General features: G+C 41.1%; 1 protein-coding gene across 1 annotated transcript in view; it reads left to right on the forward strand.

Moving 5' to 3' along the window:
* The window catches only part of ENPP2 (ectonucleotide pyrophosphatase/phosphodiesterase 2), a 67,089-nt gene extending 42,396 nt beyond the window's left edge, over nucleotides 1-24,693 (forward strand). Inside the window, exons 14-26 of the mRNA XM_077808662.1 lie at nucleotides 636-761; nucleotides 2,894-2,925; nucleotides 3,735-3,862; nucleotides 7,313-7,400; nucleotides 7,543-7,630; nucleotides 9,846-10,018; nucleotides 10,322-10,370; nucleotides 12,625-12,761; nucleotides 13,287-13,422; nucleotides 15,124-15,201; nucleotides 18,408-18,540; nucleotides 20,200-20,356; nucleotides 24,523-24,693. Of these exons, the coding sequence (XP_077664788.1) occupies nucleotides 636-761; nucleotides 2,894-2,925; nucleotides 3,735-3,862; nucleotides 7,313-7,400; nucleotides 7,543-7,630; nucleotides 9,846-10,018; nucleotides 10,322-10,370; nucleotides 12,625-12,761; nucleotides 13,287-13,422; nucleotides 15,124-15,201; nucleotides 18,408-18,540; nucleotides 20,200-20,356; nucleotides 24,523-24,693 (1,496 nt within the window). The remainder of the gene's footprint in view (nucleotides 1-635; nucleotides 762-2,893; nucleotides 2,926-3,734; nucleotides 3,863-7,312; nucleotides 7,401-7,542; nucleotides 7,631-9,845; nucleotides 10,019-10,321; nucleotides 10,371-12,624; nucleotides 12,762-13,286; nucleotides 13,423-15,123; nucleotides 15,202-18,407; nucleotides 18,541-20,199; nucleotides 20,357-24,522) is intronic.
* The last annotated feature ends 2,973 nt before the right edge of the window (nucleotides 24,694-27,666 follow it).

Raw genomic sequence — 27,666 nt, forward strand, 5'->3', positions numbered from 1 at the left:
ACTCTGATGGTAACAACTTTGTTCACTCTACCTACAGTTGGTTTAGAATACACCACCAAGATACAATACCTTTGTGTGTTTGTGTCTCCTCTCTTTAAATTGTATTTTAAAAATAACTTTGAAACTAGGAGCTGATCTTAGTGCTTCTGGGAGTTAAAACAGGATGTATAACAAGTGTACGCTCCCTGGATGTAGTGATTGGCATTGCTGCTCTGACACTGGCATTTCTGTGTGCACATAGGTGCAAGCACCAGCCATAATTCTGTTATTAAACAATATCTAATGTTGGTGATTATCAGTGCTGCCATCGAGAAGACATTAGCTAAAAGAGCTTGATGTTGGTGAAAGCTGAAAACAAACAAAGGTGTCCATGTGTCTGACAGTTCCTTGGGAATTGAAACAGGTGGAATAGTTCCAGTGACCATTCTTGATGACTAATTCGTGACAGTGTAGTCTTTCCATAAACTTGAGGTAGGTTACCTGCTAGGAAGAGAGGAATAGGATGGGTATATGAAGAAGGAATATTTGTTTTTGAACCGTTGCTCTGAAGCCAGAGATTGATTCCTCTGTTTTAGGAAATAAGCTTATTTCAAGATACAGTGCTTTTCTAAAGGAGGCTTATTTCCCTTCCACAGGAATGGAGGACACCACTTGTGAAAGAACTGAATTTTTGAGTAACTATCTGACTAATGTAGAAGATATTGTATTGGTGCCTGGGTCTTTAGGACGCATTCGCCCTCGATCTAATAATAATCTGAAATGTAAGTTGATTTTACAAGTATCGTACTATACTGAGGCCAAGATTCTGCAACTCTAACTCAGGTAGAACAACACATCCAGACAAGTTGTCCCATTATCAATGATAGTGAGACTTGAAGGAGTTCATCACCTTGCAGAATTGGATGCTAAGTGAGAATGTTGTTTTTAAAAAAAAAATTATTAAATATGGCCTACTGACTAGGGCCTATTGACTGGTCAAGTGGTAGTCTTAATTATGAATCCATTCATTTTCCCATTTTTGTGGCCAAAAAACTGATAGATATTTAGATATTTGGCAGCCATGTACAGCTAAGGCAGAGTGTGGGTAAGAGAAAACGGTGAAGTGTGAATTTGAGCAAATGGGGCTCAGTGATAGTATATGAAAAATCTGGGTTTTTTGCAACATGCTTTTAAGAAGTTGCTTGGAGTTCTAAGTTAGCCCTACATGAGACCATTTGAAACAGTCTGGGGAAAATTTGCTTGAAGATGTATCTGGTTGTGCAAAGACCAGATTGAGATATTTCAAGATCACAAAATACAAAAGGACATCAGAGACAATGGGTACGTGTTAAAATCCATACCTAGATTAAAGGTTTAACTAGGAACAGATGTATTCTGATGTTTGTCTAAGGGACATGGGTAAAGATCTGTTTTCAAATACCAGTGTTTCACTGATGTGTATCTTAAGTTTTTCAGAGCATAACAATGAATTTATTCACGTCATAGGCTAAAAGTATTTCACCATTTTATTTTTGAATGTACTATGTTGTGATTTTGGTGGGCTATCATAAAGACTAAATTCTTTCTTTGCAGAGTCTACCAAAACTATTAGTAAACTTTCAGTTATAATTTTTTTAAAGATCTTCCAATGCCTATTATCTCCTAGATGAGTGAATATATTTGTGTATCTTCCACTGAGAACTTTTAAAAAAGCCTCCATTGTCCTTTTTGTTAACTCCAGTGAATTTTGCTGCAGTTTTCAGTCAGAGTAGGATCAGGCGCTACCATATTAAAGTTCTACAGATAATTAGATGCACTATATTTTACTCTTATGCAAAGAGAAGTGAAATAGCATGGGAAAAATCATTCTTTCAGTTTCCCTGATGTTAAGCAAGTTCTTTTCCTTTGATTGGGGCATGGTGAGAACTTCCAAAGAGAAGTTGTCCTCGCTAATCCCTGGCACAGTGCCTCTGGGTTTTGTTTTGTTTTTCACCTCCATTTGCATGCATTCATCTCCTCTATGGGTCTCTTTCTATCCTCTTCTCCCCGAATGTTTGTAATTGCTTATAAATGGACAATTCAAACACAAAATAAATAGACGCATTCCCGGGATTTGGAACAGAACATTAAATGGCAAATTACCTAACTACTTTCTCCCTCCTCCACTATTTCATGCCTTAACACTACCTTCATTCTTACATCTTTGAAATGTATGTGCCTGTGAATTGTACCTGAGACTGAATGTGACTCATTTCAAAGCCAATCAATATCATGCCTTAAGCAGACAAAATAATATGGTTGAGAGACAAGGTACTTCATTTTCTTCCAACTCTGTTTTCTACTCCGGGGGCTGAGAAATTCTGTTAGCTGGCCCTGTAAGAAGTGAGACTGAGAATTTAATGTGGGTTGTCCAAGTGGTAGTGCAGCTTGCATAGAGTGAAGTCCCACGGCTTGCCCAGAATGTTTTTTCAGTTACTTCATTTAGTCACTTATTCAGCTGTGTGTAATGCTAAAGCAGCCAAAAGAACCACAGCTTTCTTATTAATTATTGCTTATAAAGATGCTTATTCTTGCACTTAAATACTCTTACAGAAAGCTTTTTGCGAATTCTCAGATATGACTACCTACTTGTTAGATTAGATAGATGCTTTTCAAGATGTTAGTTTAAAATTTTTATTTCTATGAGTATTTAGTTTCAGGTCCAAAGTGTAAAACACTGATTAATGCTGCTATAAAAAATTTGGGTAATTAAGGAAAAACACATTAAAGGTGTACTGTATTGCACATCATCTAACACATTTTTGCTAAGAGAGGATAGCTTTTAAAAGGAGCCTGGACTCCTGAAAAGAGTGCTTACTTTGTAACTCCAATAAACAGATGACTGTTTTATGTCTTTGTGTCTCTCTTTTAACAGATGACCCTAAAGTAATTGTTGCCAACCTCACAGTGAGTATTTAGCACTGGCATATTATATCTGTCTACAGTATATTGTTCATTTCACATGTTAATTTGGGGCTTTATTCATCATTTTGTGCTCACTCTTTAGTCAGAAAACCAGCATTAGGCTGAAGATAGAGTGGTAAATAGGGCCCTTCATGGGTAGGGATTAATGTTTGTCATGAGATCCCCTGTTTGCTGCTGTAGTAGCTTTTATAACCCTTTTGGGTAGTACACAGCCAGAATCTTCCTGATGGTCTTGAGTCCCTGAATTGAGCCGATTTATTCCTTCCTTCAGAAATGGAAAGTAACCTTTTTATGAGTAAACATTTTAGTAGTACTTGGAAGATGCAGAAAAAATCCATTTGATATCCCTTAACCTTAACCTTGTTTTTATGAAATTCCCATTAAATATATACTGATTTATCAAATGTAGAAGCCAAACTGCTTTACATATATTTCTGGAAAGGCTATCTATTCAGGAGTCTTCTGAAATTAAGCTTTGGTCAGATATGAACCCTTTTGCATATCACTGAGGAAAATGTGGTGGAGTTTCGCAAACTGCTTTGAAGAACACTCTGTAGCGAGAACAAAGATGTCAGATGTGCATAGAACATAATTCAAAACTCACTTGTCCGTAGGGAAGTGTATCAGTGCACTATTTATACAAATATGGTCCTGTAGAGTGTTGTGCAAGATCTGGGATATATGTCTACTATACATAACCTTGAACTCCTGAAATCAAGCAGATCTTATGGTTGAAGCCACACTAGTGATGATGACTTGAAACAACATAGCTTCTTACAATTGTGTTTCAGTGTAGAAAGCCAGACCAGCACTTTAAACCTTATTTGAAACAACACCTTCCCAAGCGTTTGCACTATGCTTACAACAGAAGAATTGAGGATATTCACTTATTGGTGGACAGAAGATGGCATGTGGCAAGGTAAATTGTAGTGTGTGTGTGGAGTGCGGTGCTTTTTTGGTCTCTTCTGCCTTCTCTAGCTTAGTTACTGGCAGTTTTGAATATTCTTAAGATATTTAGCAATTAGCCAGGCAAAAAATTAATCCTATTTAGAGAGGCAGGCAGTTTATACCATTACTTTGCTTTTAAAGACAATAGAAAAGGAGGAATCTTTTTCTAGTGTTTACATCCTTTTGTGTTTAAAATATCTTGTTTTTTCCTTTTGATCTGTTGATAAAATGATATATTAAATCGAGTACAGCCAGTCCTTTATTCATAAAGCTGAGTCAGTGTATTTTTGGTAGAGAACAGGACAGATTTATATTCTTGCCACCTCTTGTGAGGGTCTTTAAGAATTGGTAGTGCTCTTTTGACTATGTTGCTGCCAGTCAAACAGTGTGTCATAAGTGTCTTTGCATGCAGTATAGTTGCAGCTGTGTCGGTCCCAGGATACCCACCGTGACTGTCTAATAAGTGTCTTTGACACTTGTGCTTATCTTCCTGTATTAATGCAAAGATCTTTCTACTAAATCATTGAATGGGAAATTCCAACTGCTTTTTCAGAGTGGATGTAACTCCAGTAGGCAAGGTCACAAGTGTTCTTTCTACAATTTCTGATGATGGTTCTCAAATTTCAAAGAATTAAATTCTGGTTTTAAACCTACCATCTTAACAGTTTTTATTGATACATGTAGAGCTTTTATACCAATAAAATAAAAACCAGCAGGACCTTATTAAAGGGGAAAAGGCAAAATATCACATTTATTGTGAATACAGAAAGAATCATAGTAAGCAGTTAGTTATAGCTATAACATTCCATTCAATCTCATATTTATTCACACATTCATTCATACACACACACACACAGGTTCTGCAAGGTTGTTTATCATAGTTACCAGCCTTAGAGTTGCTCATGCCAAACCACTGGCCAGGTGGCCTGGACATGAGGAGGGAGCAGGGCCTCGTCAGATGCTCATCTGATGCTCCTGGAAGTTGGTTTGCAGAATCAGACCCCAAAGTTCTCACTTTCCAGAGTCCATTTTTATAGGAATTTCTTCCTATGCCAGTCTATGGGAATTGCTTCATCATGCTGTTGCTGAATCAATCAGCAGATGGCACATTCCTGACGGCTCCGTGCTGCCAGATGTTATCTTGTTCTTTGGTTCTCCCATTCTTGAGGCTGTTGGGTGGATTCCAGTCTGCCCTCTGGGGATCCTCTGGTTATTTCCACTTGACGCCGCCTTCAGCCAATGGACACTGCATTCTTAGGCTGGCACCTCCCTGATCATTCAGTTATTATCCACACCAAGCATCCATCCACATACATCCTTTATCTCTATTTTAATCGCAATTGTTAACGAAGCGAGATGAATACAACAAAAGGGCAGGGAGTCTCTGGGTGCTGTTTCTGTTGTTACAGAATATTGCTTTGAGTCTTTCTCTGTGTGAGTAGTTGTTGTTACAAAGAATTGCTTTGAGAACAGACTCTGTCTTAGAATGTACTAACACAATTAGCAGCTTGCAAGTTTCACACGTAGAGGGAGAGAAACAGTACTAAAAACCAAGAGACCTCTTAATTAGTAATACCCTAAAATTTAAACTATGGGGAATCAAACTCATTTGTGATTTTAATGCAGAACTTCTTTAATATGATCCAACATAATTAGACAGGAAGCAGTTTTCGTGTTCTGTGAAACTTGGAGTATAGAATTTTTCTTATTCCACATTAGGATGAACCCATGACCTCCTTTCCAGGTTTTTTATGATTCAGACTAGGGACTTGAACCAGGGTCTTCCACGTCCCAGTTGAGTGCCATAACCACTAGGCTCTTGGCTATTCTGCGGTCAATGTGTCTCTCTGATTTTGACCTGTGAAACCTTTCCCAACAAAAGTTGTTTGTCAAAACTGGTATGTTCGCACAAAAATTTTTGGTTTATACCAATCATCATATTCTGACATTCCTCCCCCCCCCCAACAAAAATAGTTGCAAGATTCCGAAACAGCTCTAGATATAGGATGGGGAGGAGAGGTAAAAGGAATATTTTACTCAAGATTTTTTCCCCTTCTATCTCAGTTCAAACTTCCTTTTGGCAGCATTATTTGCTACTGCTCTTAAGAGCTACCTTTTTAATGAGTGCATCCCCTCCTCTGTTAATGTAACTGTAATTCATGTTATAGTCATGGCCAGGAAAAGACTTTCTGTAATAGTTACAGGTCTGATTACATCACTTCCAGTTTTGAGGACAAAAGCCAAATCTCTGAGAGAATATCCTCTAACGGGTGTACAAACTGACTTTTAGGATGGCAGCCCACTGGACTGCTAGGCAGCCCCTGTGATAATGCTGATAAACCTTAGTGTGTAACAAAGCTAGTCATTATTTCTGATTACCACTTATTTTCTTTATATGTTTCTGTTCCTTCTGAGTTTCTCCCATTTTCTCTCCAGGTCTGTTTCTCCTTTACTCTTTCATCTTGTGGTAGGCAAGAAGGTGAAAAGGACTCATAGCATTGTAATTTATTACAAAGGTGCTTTCTGACTTTCTAAGAAGCATCTGTTAGAATGCTACTGATTTAGGGCAACATGATCCTAAACAGCTTCAAGCTATGGGAGTCCCCAGTGGGGAAGGGCTTCTACCTGGGAATGGCAAGTTATCCAAAGGCTAACAATAGATGGTGCTAGTTATTCCATATGCATTGGTGTCTTTTCAAGTACATCTCAGGCAGGTAATGTCTCAAGTTTTTCAATCTCTTAAATAATGGCATAGCATTAAGTTGTATTGCGCCATCCGTTTAAGCAGAAACGCTTATAGTTGTCAATGGGGATTTCTGAAAAGAACTGATGTCACAATACATCTATTAAAATACTGAGCAAAATTCAGTTTTAAGACTTTGAGAGTAATGGCAGGACCCATGTGCTTGTCCAAATCCATCGCTTCCTTGGTAGAATATATTTAATGCTGATGGAGCATCACTGGGAAAGAGAGAAATGAACTCCCATTTAAGATTTTAATACATTTCAAAATTATAACCCCTTTTGTCCCCTTTGGAGAACTGCCTACTTAACTTCCCCCTAGAGTTTCATTTGGGTATGGTATTCACTTCTTGTCCCAAGTAGTGCGTGCTGCTGGTGCATCAGAGTGGCGCATTGACTCCGGTGTAGGGGTGATTGTAGGTTGTGAACTGCTCTAGGATCGTTTAGGGCAAAGTTTCTGTATAATTGAGAGACGACGTCACTGTTTTTGTGTTTTTAAGACTGGAATTTTCAAAGGAACCTGTAGAAGTTAAGTGCCCAAATCCCCATGACATTCAAAGGGAGTTAAACTCTATCTCCCTGCAACTCCTTTTGAAAATCGCAGCCTAAATTTTAATCTTCTTCTGAAACCACATTGTCAGGTCAGCAATAATTCTTATGATTTTACATTTCAATGTAGGAAATCCATGGATGTTTATAAGAAACTATCAGGAAAATGCTTCTTCCATGGCGATCACGGATATGACAACAAGATCAATAGTATGCAGGTATAAGCAGCAAACTAATCCTTTTTGGGAGGGTAATTGGGTGTGTGTGTGTGTGTTGGAGGGAGAAACTTGAAGTCTTGGAAATTTTTTTTAAGAGTTAAAGCAAACTTATTCTTTTACCATGTTTCTCTCTTCTTTGAAGACTGTCTTTGTAGGCTATGGTCCCTCATTCAAGCACAAGACCAAAGTACCTCCATTTGAAAATATTGAACTTTACAACATTATGTGTGGTAAGCTACTCCATTTCTAAACTACTTTTGCCAACAAAGTTTTCAGAGGTTGGTGTAGGCACAGTTTATGCTTGTGTTCTGGGCCACTACCTTCTCCCCTAGCACTGCACTGTCACTTGCCCTTTGGATGGAAGGACAGACTGCACAGAGGCCTATCTTTGTTCGTCTCCAACAGTTGGCCAGTAAAGTGCATTCACGTGTATTTCTGCTGGCAGCTCCTCGGATATCAAATATAGAGGGCTACAGTCTAGTCTCTATTAGCCCTGGGAGCGAGACTTGTGTCCAGAGAGAGCTTCTGCCCCCGCATCTCATGTGTGGCAGCTCAGACATTATTTTGCCACTACTGTGCCTTTTGTTGGTGATATTTGTTTTCAGAACTCTTACTGCAGCAATGAAGTAGAGAAGTTAGATATGGCCATGCATGAATATAATTTTTATGATCCTGTCTTTAATGTACATTTCCTTTTACAATAAAACTTTCCAAAAAAAGCTGCACATATTCATTTATAAACATGAAACACACCTGTGTTAATATATAATTATTCCCATTTATAGATAGGGAGGCTAATGTGTCTCCCTTAAGTAATTGGTCTTGAGGTCTCAGAAGTCAATAGCAGAGGTGGAAATGACCCGAGATAATTTTTTACTTTGTCTCCTGCTTTAACCATGCTTCCTTTCAGATCTGAACCAGTCTAGAGATCACACTGGAACAGAACTACCATCATTAATACCATGTGCCTTTGTGCAAATCACAATAACATTGTGTCTGTTCACTCTTCTCCAAATGTGTGCAGTATTGAACTTTCCTGTCTGTCAGTGGTATTATGTGGCTTGTTTAATGTTTGTACAGTACCAGGAAATTCTGGATGAAAGATTAAAAAAAAAAAAGTTTTTTCCTGGGGTTGTTAAATGCTCTATATCAGTTTGATTTTTAGTATTGTGGCAAATTGCTGGCACTCCTATGATGAGTCCCGCATTTTCTCTTCTTGGGTGGGGGGAGTTCAGGGCGCCATTTCTCACCCCTGAATTGGAGTATTAACTGTCCCACTAGTATCCCAGAGAAGGAGTGGAGAGGGAGGGACCTGGGCCCGCCTGCCCTCTACTCCGGGTCCCAGCCCAGCAGCCCTCGGGATAGCGGCAAACCACTTGAATTAGCAATTCCTTCCCCTGGGCTACTTCCCTCTCCGGCCCTTCAGCTTGTGGGGCTTCCTGCCCTTCCTCTCTGCTTGGGCCAGGTTTCTCCCAACCCCTTGTCTGTGGAGTCCCTCTGCTCTGCACAAGCTTGTCTCCTTTTTCCTAGGGTCTTGGTCTTCTGGCCTGCCACAGCACTTCTCCAAACTCTCCTCTGCTTCCCTCCACATTGCTCTCTGCTCCAACACCAAACCACTCTGCTTCAACTGTCTGATTGAGGCAGGGGGGTTTTATCAGGTGCGCTAATTGGCTTCAGGTGCTCTAATGAATCTATAGCAACCTCTCTTCCCTCTACAGGGAATAAGGCTCTCATCATCCTGGGGCTTGCATATCTCCTCTCTGTCACTCTCCTGTTGCCCTCTGGCCTTGCTGCATCACAATATTTTAAGACTGATAGCACCATCCGGTTTTAACCAAGTATGCTGCAGGTTTGCCCTCTGAGGCATTGATCCTGATTGGAGCCTCTGGGGGTACATCTACTCTGCAACCCGCAATACCCCACGGCAGCACGTCTCAGAGCTCGGATCCGCTTGCAGGGCTGGCGCTATGGGGCTAAATATAGCAATGTAGCTTTTCCTGCTTGGGCTCTGACCCCTCCCACCTCCCCAGGTGAGTGTTCTTAGCCCCTTAGTGTGGGCCCCGCAAGCCTGAGTCCGTTGACCTGGGCTCCGAGACTCGCTGCTGCAGCTGTTTTCCCTGCCCTCCGTGTAAACGTGCCCTAGGAGTTACGGTGGTGGTAATGTTGTGGTGTAGTAGTAGTTTCTCCACCTAGCTACGAGACTAAACCTTATTGTTCCTGTCACGGGAATTTTCAACACGAATAGCAAAGCAGGCTTCTCTGATGTGGACCAAGGCTTAGTATTGTTCTTTGGTTAAGTTAAAAGTAACTCTCTCTACTTCATGGGTGTAAAGTAGTTGGTGTCTTGTTTCTAGCCATGTAGGAAATGGGCACTGTGTACTGATGTATACACTGGAATACCTTTACAGTTTTAGAACCCTGGTTCTGTGTTTGATGTCTTGTCAGATCTGCTTGGATTAAAGCCTGCTCCTAACAATGGAACCCATGGAAGTTTAAATCACTTGCTGAGGAACAATGCATATAAACCGACCATGCCAGATGAAGTTGCAAGGCCGCTCTATCCTGTAGCTGCATTTTCTGCATCTGAATTTGATTTGGGCTGTACATGTGATGACAAGGTAGACTCATGGATTTATTCATACTGGTGTCATTAAGGATAATTGTCTTGTACTGCAGCTTAGGGATATATTGCATGTTCTCACTTTAAGAGAAGGCTCTAATGTTTAAGTATCCCTTTGATCCTTCTTGCCGTTAAGGATCTTTCATACCCTTTGGAATGTTTAGTGTAATGTGTCCTTCACAGTCAGGGTGTTAGAGCGTTAGTATTACTTTGCTAAATAAATAATGAACATGAGATGTCAGAGAATGCCCTTACGGTTCAGCTGCTAATCTTTTTTTCATTTACATTTTTTTTTATAAAGAACAAGTTGGACGAACTCAATAAGCGATTTCATGTCAGAGGAACAGAAGGTAAGGACATGGTGGTTAATAAAACATTTATTTTTCTTCATTTTCAGTGACTGTTTACTAAATTTAAAATCAACATTCAGACTAAATATATGAATGTTTTTCTTTATATTTGTATTGGTGCTTTAATGGAAAAATAATATTTTTGGTTTAATTACACTGCATTGGACAGTAAACCAACTTTTCTTACAACTCTACCAAATAGCACATGAGTTTACCTAAGATGTAAGCCTGTGGGCTAGATTCACTCTTGATGGTGCAGGGGCAAGGTGGGTGGCTGCCATCTGATTTTTCCCTTAGCATTTCTACCAGGACAAGGCAGCTTTACCTTCCCAATGCATCCTTGGTCACATCCACCCTTTGGACTGTTCTGTTCCTCTGGGAAGGAGGCTGCGGCTACTCTTTGCCATTGCAACCTCCCTCTGTACCAAGTTTGCTAACAGAAACCCTGACCTTACTTAATATTTACTTATATAAGGATCCCATGGGCCTATTTGCATGTTTAAACTTAAGCACGTGCTTTGCTGGATCAAGGCCACAGGGCTTTATTTTGTCACGCTTACAAATGTTTTTTAAGTGGGGATTCTTGAGGAGTAAGGTACTAGTCAGTGTGAAGGAGGGTGAGAGAATCTGGCCCTATGTAGCTAATGGGAATTTATAAAATACAGTAAACTCATGCACTTGTAGTGTCTGTGTAGATTTTAGAAGCATAGTCTGGCAGTTCCTAAATCAGACCTAAAGTCCATTAGTCCAGCATTCTGTTTCTGATAGTGGTCAGAAGAAGATGAAAGAAACTCCATGTTAGACAGATGTAGGATAATGGCATCCTAATCCTTAATATAGATTGGCTCAATTTGAAGCCTGTTGTTTTGTATTCCTTGCCAAAACTTGTTTTAACATTAACCTATAATAGCTCTGAATATTCTTATCAATATAAATGTCCTATTTCCTTTTAGAATCTTGCTAAATTCCGTTAGCCGTGTGTGTGTTAGCTTGAGCCGGACCAAACTTCGTAAATTCTCCCTGCTACTTTAGCAAATCTTCCAGTTTTTTGGAATTGGATCCTGAGCTACTTCTAGTCAGGCATTTACGGTGATTTTTTTGGGGGGGTGTGTGTGTGTGTGTAGCTTTCATAGATCTTTCAGTTTCCTTAATTCTAGTAATACAAACGGGTAAAATTATTCCTTGCTTCTGCAAGTTTAATTGCTTTTCTACAGGTTATCATCATAAAGCACCTGATGAAATTTTGGTCTGGCATTTTTAACTACCTATAATTCTGCTGTTATACCTATCACTAAACCAATGTCCACATCAAAAACAGAATTAAATTTTTCTTTTCACTATGGAATCTAACAGTAGAGCATGGGAGGCATGCTACTACAACTTTGTCTTAAACCAATTTCTGCTAATTACTGAAGGAATACTTCATTTTGTACCAATTAATGGTAACAGCAAACAAGTACCACTGTACTTGCAGGCATCCTGAAACCTTGATCTTGTTTTGATTATAACTTTTTTCAACATTTTATCAGTTTTTCTTAGTAAACTATGAATACATTTGTTCTTGTACATGTCTTCAGAAATTTAGCTACTGTAGCACCTGTGTCAATTTCAGTCATCAGATTTAAATTGTCTGTATCCTCAAAAAGAAAAGGAGTATTTGTGGCACCTTAGAGACTAACCAATTTATTTGAGCATAAGCTTTCATGAGCTACAGCTCACTTCATCGGATGCATTTCTCTCAAACTGCAAATCCACTTCCCTCTTCTTTAAAAAATCACTTCAGAAACACTGGCACAGGTTGTTTCCAAAAAGAAATAGGCTCCCTGGACTCATAGCTGCTGGCTAAAATTGACATTCTTGTCAAGTTTCACCACTGCTGTTTAGAGGGGGCATGGTTTTCTACACAGGGGAGACCAGCTTCTTGGAGGCTACTTGCATGTGAGCAGACCAGAATGGAGCTGCAGGTCTGGTAGTTCCTCTGCTGAGGCACTCACCCCACAGCTATTCTGAATCTGAGCAGTTCTGCCGTTCTGTGTTTGGGGGATGGATGGGATGAGATGGGAAGAATTTCTCTTTTTATCCTTTTTAAGTCTAAACTACTGTATTTCTGTAGCAGTCAGCTCAGTTATTTAGACTGGGTGCTACACAGGGGATTTGCCTTTTAAATGGACATGTGTTGGACACATTGATTCTGGCCGGGTTTTTTCTTCTTAGGTGTTACATATAAGTTAATGTAACTTCCTCCAATTTCTAGAGAAACACCTCCTGTACGGACGTCCTGCAGTACTTTATCGTACCAAATACAATATCTTACATCACCAAGACTTTGAAAGTGGTTACAGTGAAACATTCCTGATGCCTCTCTGGACATCATACACTATTTCAAAACAGGTCAGATTTATCTTTGGTTTTGAAAAATGACATACAAGATTACTACTACCTGTTTTCCTGGAGTCTTAAAATTCCCTTTCCTTCAGGGAATTTCCTACTTGGAATAACATAGATTTCCATTATAAAGAGCACTTCCACTCTCCATGAAAAATGGAATTTTAAGGACCATATGCTGCTTTGCTTATTGGTTTTAAAAAAAACCCAACACTTAACCCAGGATTTGTTTTTCTGCAACAGAATGTCTAGTTTAATCCTCTAGTTTATCAAGTTGTTTCCAATGGGAATTCCTACTAATAGATTGCTGAAGTAGACTGTCTCATGGAACAGGTTTTTACTATAAAGGTTGATGGATATATTTTATATTCTAGAGGATCCTTCATCTTACCTGTTGACTGTTTGAAATCATTATGCTTCACATAACATTCTTTATTGATGTTAGGCCTAAACAAGTCACACTCTCTTGTTTCTGACTACTTTTCCTGGAATGATATTTACAGTTGATTCCATGTATGCCTTTCAATGCAGGCAGAGGTATCTGGTGTCCCTGAGCATCTCTCTAACTGTGTGAGGCCTGATCTGCGCATTTCTCCAGGAAACAGTCAGAGCTGTTCAGCCTACAGAGCAGATAAACAAATGACTTATGGATTTCTTTTTCCTCCTCGTAAGTTTTTAAATAGGATGTCTGTAGAATATAAAGGAGATATTCTGTATGCAGTTACTTTTGGTTCCATAGAGATTTTTGAGCTTCTTCTTATCAGTTAGGGAAACTTTTTCCTAGGAAAAAGAAGGCACAAGATCTGTAGGGGTTGAGGGTTTTTAGGTGTCACAGAACAGATATTTGATAGCCTCAGTATTAACAATTATTTCTTGTGGAGAGATCGTAGTAACCCAATGGAACTATTATCAGCTAAAAGTAACTCCGTTTTAATTGTACATGATTTTGACTACTGTTTGAATTTCAGTTCTCTCTCTGCTTCTGAAAAGTTCAGTAACTCAAATATCCATTCAGCTGTCAATCAATCTCTTTATTATCAAAAAGAAGGATAAGAGGTGATTTGATCAGTCCAGAACTACTTGCATGGGAAGAAGATATTTGGAAATAGAGAAGTGCTCTTTTGTCTAGCAAACAAAGACAAAACAAGACCTCAGTGATTGAAAGTTAAATTTGAAACTTGACCAATTCAAAACTGGAAATAAGATATAAATATTTAACAATGAGAGTAGTTAACCATTAGAACAGCTTACCAATATGGTAGATTTTTCCATCTTTTTCAATCTTCAAGTCAAGTCTGGATGTCTTACTTTTATATAAGCTACAGCATTTCTTAGAAACTGAGCTTGATGTAGAAATTACAGGCTGGAATTCTATAAGCTGACCTTATGCCTAACCCAGGCCATAGATCAGTGATCCCTTCTGGACTTAAAATCCATGGATATGAAATAAGATGATCACAAAAGAGCCATTTTGTGCCATCAAATACTGGTTGAATAGTTTGAAACCTGGTATTTATTGTGTATGCAGTAATGATGAAGGCAGAGAGCCTCAGCTGGCAAAATTTGGCTTCACTCCTCTTTAAGTCAATGTACCTACGCCAATATACACCAGCAGAGCATCTGGCCAGCAGTATTCAATTCAAAATCCTAGAGAAACACACCTAGTGTCTGAATTTCTTTGTCATAATCTTTAACAAACTATTACTACATGTCACAACCAAAATTGTTTAGTCTGAAAACTTAATGAGAATGGATTTCTCTGTCTGTAAAGAGAGATCAAGAATTTTTCATGCATATTGTACAAATGATTATCTTAGGCTCTGCTGACTGACTTGCTTTCCACCTCTTCAGTCTCTGGGGAATGGATGGCTATGCCAGTCGGAATTAATGTCTGAGCAGACGGTTGCAGCCTTGGGGGATGACTTCCTCCCCTCTGACTTATTAAAGGAAGGGTTGAAATGGTTTTTAAAAGGAGTATGTATGTAACAAAACTAAAGGCAGTAGGGAGATGGATCATTTCTTGATTTTTCTGAACAGACTCTATTCTGCCTTGAAGTGTGAGCCTTTTAAAAAAAAAAAAAAAAAGTTGCAAAACAATACAGCACAATTATCACACCACGTGAGAATGTACAAAAATAGAAACAAATTTAGCTGGTGGAAGATTGAAACATGGACAAAACCCCTCTGTTCTGAGTCCATCTGTCATGCAAAGTAATAAGAAATTTTGTTTTAATTTAATCCAGAGTCTCATTTAGAAGATCATCTTTCTTTTGATTACTGCCTGCAATTGTTTAATTTATTTTTCTTGAGTCTCTGAGATTTTCACTAGGAACTTTCATGTTAACACATCTTGTTCTATGACTTTCAGAACTAAGTTCCTCTGCAGAAGCTAAATATGATGCCTTTCTAATAACAAATATCATTCCAATGTATCCTGCCTTCAAAAGTAAGTATGACACTCTTGTGGGTTACAGCTGATTCCACATACCACTTAGCTAAGTGGTATAGATATCTTTCAAAAATGGTTTTGCTGCTGAACTATGGAATGAACTGATTTAGAGGTTTAGTGAATAACTTTCACCTGGCTTCTCTGAATACATGTATAGGAATACAGGTGGACCAAATGGATTTATCAAAGATGGGGCTAAATGCATCTAAACAAAAAGTGAACTAACCTAAATCTAACTGAAACCCATTAATTTTTCTTTTGTTTGTGTGCCGCTTTGCTTCCTAGTTTTGGTGGGAGGCAGCAAACTATCAGACTATTCTGGTGGCATTTCTGGCTTGGCTGGAAGCAGAAAGTCTTGGAAGAGGCTCAAGAAGCAGCTCTTGTGAGATTTCCAATTCAAATTCTAGACCAGAGAGGTTTGGCTAAACCTCAAAACTCTGGGATGGTTTTCAAACCAAAGGAGGGATTTAGCAAGCCTGTGGGTAGAAACAAGTGGTGATCTACATAAGGAGCTTGAGCAAAGGTGGCAGAATGAGTTACCTGACCAAACAGTGGAAAATCATTACTGATTACTCACTCTGAAGTCATGATTTATAAAAATGCTATTTCCAGGAACATAATCATAGGACCAAACAACCATAAATTGCTCATATTGTGGTGGTCTTTTTTTATTATAACTTGGTGTTGGAGTCCCCAACAACTCACAGGGTTCGCCAGTGGAGGGGTTGATGGTAGTCATGATTTCTGTAGTATTTGAAGTATGCACGTGCTGTACAGAGGGAGAAGGTCCCCATACAGAGGATTTTAAAATGTATAACGGGAAAATGGAGGATGTTTGAGGAGCTCTGTGCGTATCCCATCTTTTATAAATGAAGATGCTTATAGGTTAAAGGAGGAAGTGTATTGATATCTTGTCCGATATGACAATCTATCTACATCCTTCAGAAGACACAGCTCTTCCATAATATGTTACAATATAACTAAGTCATTGCAGAGTCCACCTAGTTCCAGAAATTAGACAATTAATATCTGAGGGAATCTCACTGAAAGGAATGTGCTTTTCATGCTGTTCTAGATTTGACCTTCTTTAGAGATTAGAGGTTTTCCTATTCAATTAATCATAGCAGCACTGAGACTTTGTGCTTATGAAGAGCCAAGGACATTGAAAGTGGGTATGTGAATACTCAGTTCTACTGCTAGAGAAGGAACAGCAAGCTCTCTGTAGAAGATCTTTTGCAATGTCAGCCTTAGAATGATACTGTGCATTTCCTTTATCACTCATTAGAAAAAGATTAATAAAGCACAGAGAAATCTAGTAGGCTTCATCTAGAGCAGTGATACTCAGACTCAGTGGTTCGGGAGCCAAATTAGTGATCAGCGTTACCCAAAAGAGCCACCGCGTTGTTTTTATCAACTACAGTTGGTTAACAACATGGTGAAAGCAGCCTGATTGGTTAATAACTTAGATTGGTTAATAGTTAAATCACAGTGTTGTAATATCATGTGCTGCAAAGAGCTGCAGGAGACACATTAAATATCCACTTGCAGCTCGTGAGCCTCAGTCTGAGTGTCACTGATCTAGCGAAACTGAGGCTATGTCTACACTGGCAATTGAACAACAAAAATTTTCGTCTTTCAGAGGTGTTAATCTGCCCCCGACCCCCAGAGATAAAAGTTTTGCCATGACAAGTGCCAGTGTAAATAACGCATTGTCGGCAGGAGCGCTTTCCTGCCGACAACACAAATGCCGCTCGTTGCGGGTGGAAGTTTTTTGTCAGCAGGAGAGCTGACAACCAGCAGCTACCCAGCATGACTTTTAGTGGCATGGCTGCGGTGACCCAGCCATGTTGCTAAAAGCTGTGTGGTGTAGACAAAGCCCCAGTGAAGCTACAATAAATCTGTAGTAAGACTTCTAAAACTGTCTTGCATGACTTTCTGATAAACAAACTGGGGAAATGAAACCTAGATGGAGCTACTATAAGGTGGGTGCATAACTGGTTGGAAAACTGTTCCAAGAGAGTAGTTATTGGTGGTTCACAGACAAGCTGGAAGCGGGGCATATCAAGTGGGGTCCTGCAGGGATCAGTTCTGGGTCTGGTTCTGTTCAATATTTTCATCAATGATTTAGATAATGACATAAGGAATACACTTATAGAGTCTGCGGACGATACCAAGCTGGGAGGGGCTCCAAGTGCTTGGGAGAATAAGGATTAAAATTCAAAATGATTTGCACAAACTGGAGAAATGGTCTGAAGTAAATAGGATGAAATTCAATAGGGACAAATGCAAAGTACTCCACAAAGGAAGGAAAAACTCAGTTGCACACATACAAAATGGGAAGTGACTGCCGAGGAAGGAGTACTGCGGAAAGGGATCTGGGGGTCATAGTGGATCACAAGCTAAATATGTGTAAACAGTGTAACACCACTGCAAAAAAAGCAAACCTCATTCTGGGATGTATTAGCAGAAATGTTGTAAGTAAGACATGAGACGTAATTCTTCCACTCTACTCCATGCTGATTAGGCCTCAACTAAAGTATTGCATCCAGTTCTGGGCATTTCAGGAAAGATGTGGACAAATTGGAGAAAGTCCAGAGAAGAGGGAAAAAAATGATTAAAGGTCTAGAAAACATGACCTATGAGGGAAGATTGGAAAAAATGGGTTTGTTTAGTCTGGAGAAGAGAAGATTGAGAGGGGACATAACAGTTTTCAAGTACATAAAATGTCACAAGTAGGAGGGGGGGAAATTGTTCTCCTTAACCTCTAAGGATAGAACAAGAAGCAATGGCTTAAACTGCAGGAAGGGTGGTCAAAGTCCAGATTTTTTGGTCAAGGTATAGTCAAGGTCCAGACTTCTGAGAAAATAATAATAAACTAACGATAATGATACGAAGTAAATAAAAAGATTTTGGGGTCCATTTAAAAGCATCTGGTGGTTCGGATTTGGCTCCAGTCCACCTATTGACTACCCCTGATCTAAATAATACTTGGTTCTGCCACATGTGCAGGGGACAGGACTATATGACCTCTCAAGGTCTCTTCCAGTCCTAAGATTCTATGATTCTACAACAATGCCTCGGATAGCTGCATGCATAATATGAATGAACTGTTTGGATTTTTATCCTTGCACATAAAGCATATCTAGAAACTCCTTTCTAAGCATTGTTTTGGTCACTAAAGGTAATCTTGTGTCTTTGCACAGAGGTATGGAATTATTTTCAAAGGGTTTTGGTGAAGAGGTATGCAACTGAACGAAATGGAGTAAATGTCATAAGTGGACCAATCTTCGATTATGACTATGATGGTTTACATGACACACCAGAAAAGATAAAACAGTAAGAGTTTATATTTAAATGCATTAACTGTTCTTAATGACTATCTAAAAATACAGTATTTCCCAATTAGCTGGTATTTGGGCTCGAGGCACAAGGTGCTAACTTGTAAAGCCAAGAATCAAGTTCTTTGAAGTCAATAAAACTGCTGGTTAGTTTATGATCTGGTAAGCATAAGTTTCTTGACTCTCGCATATCTTGTTAAAGGAAGTATTCTCAGGACTAAATGCCCTTATGGGTGGGGATAAAAAAGCAATTTGTTCCGTTCTAGAGAACAACAATGGAACTACGATCACCAGAGAATTCCCTACCTTGACCTTGTAGTGTTCATTCATCCTTCCTTTGATGGGAACCTCACTAACTGCAGTATTTTCCAATACTTTTACTTGTAAGTGTGGGCACATTCTGCTTACATAGCTTGCAATGCAGTGCTAAGGACAATAGGGCTATGGATTTAAATACTCAAGTCTTTTGTTAATTCATGTTGAACAATGCTTTCCTACCAATAATCTTGAAATACCTCATCAGAAGGTATATTCTAGAATCTTTACATCTGCTTGTAATATCTGTGGTGCTTTAACTATACAGTAACTAACTACTTGGTTCATTTTATGATGGTGACTACATCAAGAAAGCTTCTAGAGCCACAGTCTGAGCTGCACTTACTATAGTTTAGGGTGAAGAAAGAGAGAAAGTTAAAGTGGGCTGTTTTGCCATCTTTGTAGACCTTAGGTTTTTGGGACCTTCTGTGGACCACTCCAGTTCCCACTGTAAATTAGAACAACCTAAAGACTTGGATATTTTTCTAAGAGAGGTAATCTAATTCAGTCAGATACCATTGGAATTCATATGGGAATTAATGAGTGAAATTTTATGGTCTGTTATGTAGAAGCAGGGATAGAGTAAGACATAGCCATTATAGGCCCATGTCTAAAGCCCCAGCTCCTGGAGTCATGTTATTACACTAGAATCTCAGCATTCATTTTAAAAAAGTTTGTAGAGCCCTCAAGGTTGCAAAGAAAATCTTGTAAATGTGTAGCCTGTCTGCTTTCCTGAGTCTGCAGATTGCCAGAAACAATAGCTCCAAATTGATCCTCCAAATTGATTGAATGGCAGAGATGAAACCTCTCTGTGGGCCCTGTCACAACCACTTCTGGCAACAAAATGTATGAATAACTTATCAATGGCTGACAACTCCGGTGGGGCCATTCCAGGAACAACCATTCGGGGTCCATTCCAGAGTGCAGAGGCATTCTAGCCACACCCGTCATCCCAGGGCCTGAGAAAAGAAGGGGAAATGGACGTAGAGCTGCTATGCTGACTTGAAGATTTCCTATATGCTGAATGAATTCTCCTGGCTGACGCAAGAATCCAGACTCTGGACCCCAATGTTCTTTGCTTGGTTTCTGGTCTGTAATGAAGCCCTTTAAATAGGGTTGGTGGGCAACAAGTAGGAATTAATTTTAGAATGTTTCAACTTGGAGCCTCCTAGTGACCTCTATATACCTACATTTACTCACATTCTAACTGAAGAGGACACCTGTCTGTGAAGGTGGATATGAGTACTCTGACAACACTACAAATAGCACTTCACAAGGACTATCTTATTTAGGAGTTCATCTGGCAGATTTTGCTAAATGTTTGTTTGCATTTTCTTCCTAGGTATGTGGAAGGCAGTTCAGTTCCAGTTCCAACTCATTATTACAGTATCATAACTAGCTGTTTAGATTTCACTCAGCCTGCTGATAAATGCGATGGGCCACTATCCGTCCTTTCATACATACTTCCGCACCGGCCTGACAATGATGAGAGCTGTAATGTAAGTTCAAATAGGCTCTGCTACATTAGTTTCCATAACTAGTATGTATAGACATAGCGATGGGTAAAATCCCATTCAGTGACTTTTTAAAAAAAAATGATTATTGAATACTTATGAGAATTTAAACCAGAATGTCTCGCCTGTAGTCAAACACGGAATTGGTGGCAGAGCTGGAACAGAACTCAGGATTCCTGCTTCTAGTCTGAGACCCCTATGCTAATCATTGGGCTATATTGATCCTCCCCCATGACGTAACAAAAGAAGGTGTGGAACTATTACCGCTCACTATCTTTAAGAAAAAATAACCCCTAAAATATGTTTTGTGTTTAAACATGTGAAAATGGTTACATGGAGTATGGAGATGCAATGATTTTGCAGCAGAGCAAATAACTTCTAGGGTCATAATACATGGCAGAACTCCTAATGAGGTCACCTTGGAGCTGTGCAGCAGGAAAAGTTCAATATACAGGCCAGAATGTGTTACGTGGTGGCAGACAACTGAATGTTTTCGTGGTGGTGGGTGGGGGGGATCCATTGTGAGATGCAGCTAGAGCTGAATCTTTGCAGTGTCTGCCTGCCATGGCACTCCAGATGCCTCATACAACTTAAAAATAAACACAAAACCCCCAAATGGTGTTCTATCTGGGATTGCAGAAGCAAAGAGGTGCTCTACCTGTTCTGTTCCTGCATTTTCTTGGGGCCAAAAGACTCTTGCTCTTTTATATCTGTGGTACGACTGTTCATAGTTGCAGTAGTTTGGTAAAGTACAATGGACCCAGTTCGTATAGGGCTTTTAAATTTTAACGTCTGAATGTTTATACATGCTCCAAACATCAGGTGAGCGAGTGCATAAAACAAAGCAATGGAATACTGCATTCTGTATGACCTGCAAGTAACCTAGACAACTGTTTTTGGACTTCTGCCTGAACTTCCTCTGTCTCTGAGAAATCTTTCCTCGTGGGCTATTCTCTATAGGTTGTCAGGAGTCTGTTTCCTGAATCAAAATGTTTATAGAATCATAGAAGACTAGGGTTGGAAGAGACCTTAGGAAGTCATCTAGTCCAACCCCCTGCTCAAAGCAGGACCAACCTCACCAAATCATCCTAGCCAAGGCTTTGTCAAGCCGGGCCTTAAAAACCTCTAAGATGGAGTTTCCGCCACCTCCCTAGGTAACCCATTCCAGTGCTTCACCACCCTCCTTGTGAAATAGTGTTTCCTAATATCCAATCTAGACCTCTCCCACTGCAACTTGAGACCATTACTTTTTGTTCTGTCGTCTGCCACCACGGATCCTCTTTGGAACCCCCCCTTCAGGTAGTTGAAGGCTGCTATCAAATCCCCCCTCACTCTTCTCTTCTGCAGACTAAATAAGCTCAGTTCCTTCAGCCTCTCCTCATAAGTCACGTGCCCCAGCCCCGTAATAATTTTTGTTGCCTTCCGCTGGACTTTGCCAATTTGTCCACATCCTTTCGGTAGTGCGGGACCCAAAACTGTATGCAGTACTCCAGATGTGGCCCCAACGGTGCCAGATAGAGGGGAATAATTACTGTCCTCAGTCTGCTGGCAACGTTCCTACTAATGCAGCCCAATATGCCGTTAGCCTTCTTGGTAACAAGGGCAAACTGCTGACTCATATCCAGCTTCTCGTCCACCATAATCCCCAGGTCCTTTTCAGCAGAACTGCCGCTTAGCCAGTCGGTCCCCAGCCTGTGGCAGTACATGGGATTCTTCCGTCCTAAATGCAGGACTCTGCACTTGTCCTTGTTGAACCTCATCAGATTTCTTTTGGCCCAATCCTCCAATTTGTCTAGGTCACTTTGGACCCTGTCCCTACCCTCCAGCATATACACCTCTTCCCCCCCACCCCAGTTTAGTGTCATCCGTGAACTTGCTGAGAGTGCAATCCATCCCACCATCCAGATCATTAATGAAGATGTTGAACAAAACCGGCCCCAGGACCGACCCCTGGGGCCCTCTACTTGATACCGGCTGCCAACTAGACATTGAGCCATTGATCACTACCCGTTGAGCCCAACGATCTAGACCGCTTTCTATCCACCTTATAGTCCATTCAGTCAATCCATACTTTTTTAACTTTCTGGCAAGAATACTGTAGGAGACCAAATCAAAAGCTTTGCTAAAATCAAGGTATATCTTGTCCACTGGTTTCCCCTCATCCACAGAGCCATGTTGTGTTTATGTTGTCTTGGTGCACAAAGCCAGAGCTCCTGGTCCAGCTACAAGTAGGAGTAAACTTTCCAAGTCTACCCACAATACGCCTGGAACACTGTTCCTCCTGTTATCCATCAAGCACCTTTTCTCTTCTCCTTCAATTCCTTCCTTGAAACCCCAAATCTCTGAGCAGTCTTCTCCCTATCACTAATTCCCATGTTCTCTCTCTTGAACTTATTGCTTTATTTTTAGACTGTAAACTTTTTGGGATGGGAATGTGTCTTATCAATATTTAAATGCTGTGCGCTTTTTGGAGTAGGTATAAACTTACGATGCTGAGTTTATTTTATATATCTTCACATACGCCTTTAAAGTATAAATTCATCAGCCTTGACATCTGCTGTGCACCATTCACTCCCTATGCTTACAGTGCTGTGTATATTTACAGTTGTGTGCATGGACAACATTATGTAAATTATGACTATTTGCCATCTTCACGTGGCAAAAAAACACTTGATAAACTAGAGAAAAATGTAATTGGACAAAATGGCGCTGATCCTGAGATCACCATATCAGCTCTGTTCTTGCACCATGGTATTCCATCTGATTCAAATGAGTGTCTGGCTGTGTCTAACCTCCAGTTCTGTAGGGATGGGTGAACTGTGTGGGGTAAAAGAACTATCCTTAACCTCTCCAAAACTTTTTTCTGAGATTTAAAAAATAGCGCTTTTTTTCATTGCTCGTTCCTTTTTTCACATCTCTCTGTGTTCCTGGGTTCTAGCTGGGACTTGCAAAAATGTAATGAATTAAATCTCACAGCAGCCATGTATAATACAGTAGTAGAATTTCCATTTCACCAATGGAGAAACTGAGAGGCAGACACAGGCGCTGACTTTCCAAAGTGCCAGGGGATGCTTGACCCCTGGCTCTGTCCCAGGCCCTGCCCCCACTCCACCCCGTCCCCCAAGGCCCTAAATCTTGATTTGTCTTGCAGACTTCTTGTTTTGGCTAGTTTCCTATTGGCATATAGAGCTAAAGGTGAAATAGTTTTGTCTCTGAGAAATATAGCCGATCAAAACAGACTGGCACTGGGTCACAGAGATGTACTTTAGATCCACACTCTAACTTATTATTCAGTGCTTTACTCCCACGCTGTGCAAACAATCACTTCCCTCACTTACTGGCTCTCACAGAGTGACCCGCAAACCTCACCTATTGCATCTCTGATATTTTTTTTTTTTTGGTCACGTCTAACTCTGTTTCCTGGGGAGAGTAGACATTAGTTTTTAATGGCATAGGTTTGTTTTTACTTGGGGACTTTGTCAAGTTAATGAGGAAGAGATTAGTCTCAGGACCAAAACCAGAAACTAAAAACTTTTGTGTAGAACTTGGTCTTGGGCAAGTTGGGCTAGTCACGTTCAAGGATGATGCTGCTGAATGGCTGCCACTATTCTTCTTACAGTGAGGATCTATGGAAGATTAAAATAGTAGTGAGGCATTGTTATTAGATGAGGCAAGGACATGCTGGTCAGGTCAGAATGAGGCTGTGGCTAAAGTTTGAGATAAAGGTTCAAAGCCTAACCAGGGCTAGAACTCGTTTACATAATATTATGCCAAAGTTGCAAGCTGCTTTTGTGAGATTTTGATACAAAACGGCAGAAATATTGAGTTAGCAACAGATTTTCCAATAGCACCATCATCTGGTCCCACCAGGAGATCTACAACTATTCTTGCAAGACTCCTGATGTATTGGGCCATTCTCAGGTAACTTCAACTCTTTTTGAAGTTTGGCAACGTTTGAATCCAAATCCTAAAATTAAGACCTGACCCAAAACTATACCTCCATTCTTTATTTACCATGAATTGACTTTGAATGGAAGAGCATGTGAAGATCATGTGTCTGATTGGAGCTAACTAATTAGGAAAGGTACAATACACTTTCAAAGGTAGGACAGATTCTGCGCTAAAACTAAATCCAGTTGTTTTCATTTCAGAGCTCAGAGGACGAATCCAAGTGGGTTGAAGATCTCCTGAAGATGCACACCGCACGAGTGCGTGACATTGAACAAATTACGAGCTTGGACTTCTTCCGAAAGACCAGCCGAAGCTACACAGAAATTCTCTCCCTAAAGACATACCTGCATACATTTGAAAGCGAAATTTAACTTTCTGATTTTACTCAGTGCATCCTTCTATCAACTGGTGTATATTTTTATATTGTTTTTATATTTATTAATTTGAAACCAGGACATTAAAAATATTAGTATTTTAATCCTGTATCAAATCTTAAATATTAAGCCCTTGTGTCAGTTGTTTTGTTTCTCTAATGTTTAATGTAGGTATGGGGTTTTTAGTGTGCTTGTAATACTGCAGCTTGCATCCTTAGTCACAGTGTTTAAGTGGTGCTGTAGAATCGATACTTGCATTGAGGAAATATTAGTTTTCCAGTGCTCCTTTGCCACGTTTGTAGTCCTGTACTGTATATCAAAATACTGAACATGTAAAATTACATTAATTTACTATTAACTATGTGACAGAAGTATTTAAACCCTTTAGACAAAAAGAATCTTAAATATAATAAACCGCACATTCAGTTTTTTAATGTCTTACTTTGCTTTCCTTTCAGAGGATATTTGAGTCACTGGAAGCTGAATGCTTTAGGCTTTCTTACTTACAGAGCTTGAGCCAATTTGTCATGCTTGCAAGTGTGGTTCTGCTGTCTGAAGTTACTATGAATCTAGGGCCCCTTTCTGATTCTAAAGGCATGTTTACACTTACCTCCAGAGCAATCGATCCAGCAGGGGTCGATTTATTGTGTCTTTACTGCCGAGCGCTCTCCCATTGACTCCAGTAATCCACTGGAGCAAGAATAGGTGGAGTCGACGGGGGAGCATCAGCAGTCGATCTACCGCCGTGAAGACTCCATGGTAAGTAGATCTAAGTACGTCGACTTCAGCTACATGAATAACGTAGCTGAAGAAGTTGCGTAATTTAAACCCCACCCCCGTCCCCTGCCAGTGTAGACCAGGCCTACGTGCGTAGGACAGAATATGTAGTAGGCCAGGCAATCGATACTGGCCAGTAAGCATTTCTGACTCTGTGGCTAGAGCGTTCCTGGTACCACACCTCGGCAAGTGGAATAACGTTTGATGCGCCCCCGCTTGAGTGCTGCGGCGCCAGTGTGGACGTCCTGGTCTGTTAGTGTGCTCTGATTGGCCTCCAGAAGTGTCCCACAATGCTTGTTCTAGCCACTCTGGTCATCACTTTGAACTCTACTGCCCTGCCCTCAGGTGACCAACTGTCAGACCCGCCCTTTAAATTCTCTGGGAATTTTGAAAATCCCCTTTCTGTTTGCTCAGCCAGGCGTGGAATGCTCTCAGTGAATCTTTCCAGGTGACCATGCCTCCACGTGCAAGGTGATCCCTAGTATGGAGCAATGGCAAGGTGCTGGACCTCATCAGTGTTTGGGGGGAGGAATCTGTCCAGTCCCAGCTGCATTCCAGCTGCAGGAATTACGATATCTTCTGGCAGATCTCAAGGGCCATGCTGGAAAGGGGCCATGACCAGGATGCTCTGCAGTGCAGGGTTAAAGTGAAGGAGCTGCAGAATGTCTACCGCAAAGCCTGAGAGGCAAACAGCTGCTCCGGTGCTGCCCCCGCCACCTGCCGTTTTTACAAAGAGCTGGATGGGATACTTGGGGGCAACCCCACCTCCACTCCAAGTACCACCATGGACACTTCAGAGCCCAGCTCAACAAGGCAGGAGGAGGAGCAGCAGCAGCAAAGCGGGAGCGAGGGTGCTCCGGCAGAGGAAGACACCCCAGAATCCCTAGATGCATGCAGCCAGGAGCTGTTCTCAAGCCAGGAGGAAGGTAGCCAGTCGTGGTGGCCGGTGCTTGGGGAAGGACAAACACCAGAGGAGGTTCCCGGTAAGGGACTTTTATTTTGGGAAGAAAGTTATTTGGTGCTGGCTCTTGGGCCGAGGAGGGTTGGGGCTGCATGCATGCCTAGATGCGGAATAGGGTGTTGATGTGCGCTCTCACATCGTGGTAATTGGCCTCAGTGATCTCTTCAAAGGTCTCATCCAGAACTTGGGCAATGCGCTTGCGTAGGCTTTTCGGGAGAGCCACTTTTGTCCTCTTCCCAGTAAGGCTAACTTGTCCGCGCCACTGTGCCGTGAGGGGCGGGGGGACCATTGCTGCACACAGGCAAGCTGCATATGGACCAGGGCGGAAGCCGCATTGCAGTAGAAGACCCTCCCTTGCTTCCCTGGTCACCCTCAGCAGTGAGATAATCTCTAGGATGAACTCCTGTGGAATATGTGGGGACAGTATTCAGTATAGGGGCCCCCTCCTGCTGTTGGCTCTCCCCAAGGCACAGAAACCCAGAGGACAGTACAGCCGTGAAACAATCAGTCACGCTTGACCCTGTGCTGACTCACCATTTGGGGCTCCCGTGGATTATGTGCGCTCGCTTTGGGACGGGCAAATTATGCTATTGTGTAGACTGTGCTCGCCCTTGATTATGGCGGAATCATTGCTCTGTCTGGTGTGAACAATGCTGCTGCTGTTAAGTGTTGTATTTTGCCTTTACAGATGCAACCTTGAGATCTCAGCCGTTTGGGTTATCAACGGCCAAGAGGCTGCAAAGAATCAGGGAGAGGCCACGTAAAAGCAAAGCGGACGTGCTGCATGAAGTAATGGAGCATTCAGCTAATGAAAATCAAAAAGTGCAGGAGTGGCAGGACAGCGAAAGGAGGATCCATCAGCGGAATGGGGAGCGCCGGCACGAAAGCGCGGTGCTCCGGCAGCAAAGCACGGATCGGCTGATAAGAATCATGGAGCACCAAGCGGACTCGATCCAGGCGCTCGTAGCCATGCAGGCAGAGCACTACCATGCCCGCCCCCTGCTGCAGCCCTTGTCCCAAAACTCTTTCCCTTGTGCCCCCATGTCACCTCCAACCCACTTTCCCCAACATCCGGGTTCTTACCGCCACCAGCTGCCTCCAACACCTGTAGCTTCACCACCCAGTCCTGAAAACTACAACCCTGACCCACTGCACTCAACCCCCATCGCCATGCAGTATAGCCATCCTGAAGTGCAGCATGCATTGCACAGCACTCCAGACAGGACATACGC

Source organism: Eretmochelys imbricata, chromosome 2 (genome assembly GCF_965152235.1).
Source record: "Eretmochelys imbricata isolate rEreImb1 chromosome 2, rEreImb1.hap1, whole genome shotgun sequence".
In the NCBI taxonomy this organism is placed as follows: domain Eukaryota; kingdom Metazoa; phylum Chordata; order Testudines; family Cheloniidae; genus Eretmochelys; species Eretmochelys imbricata.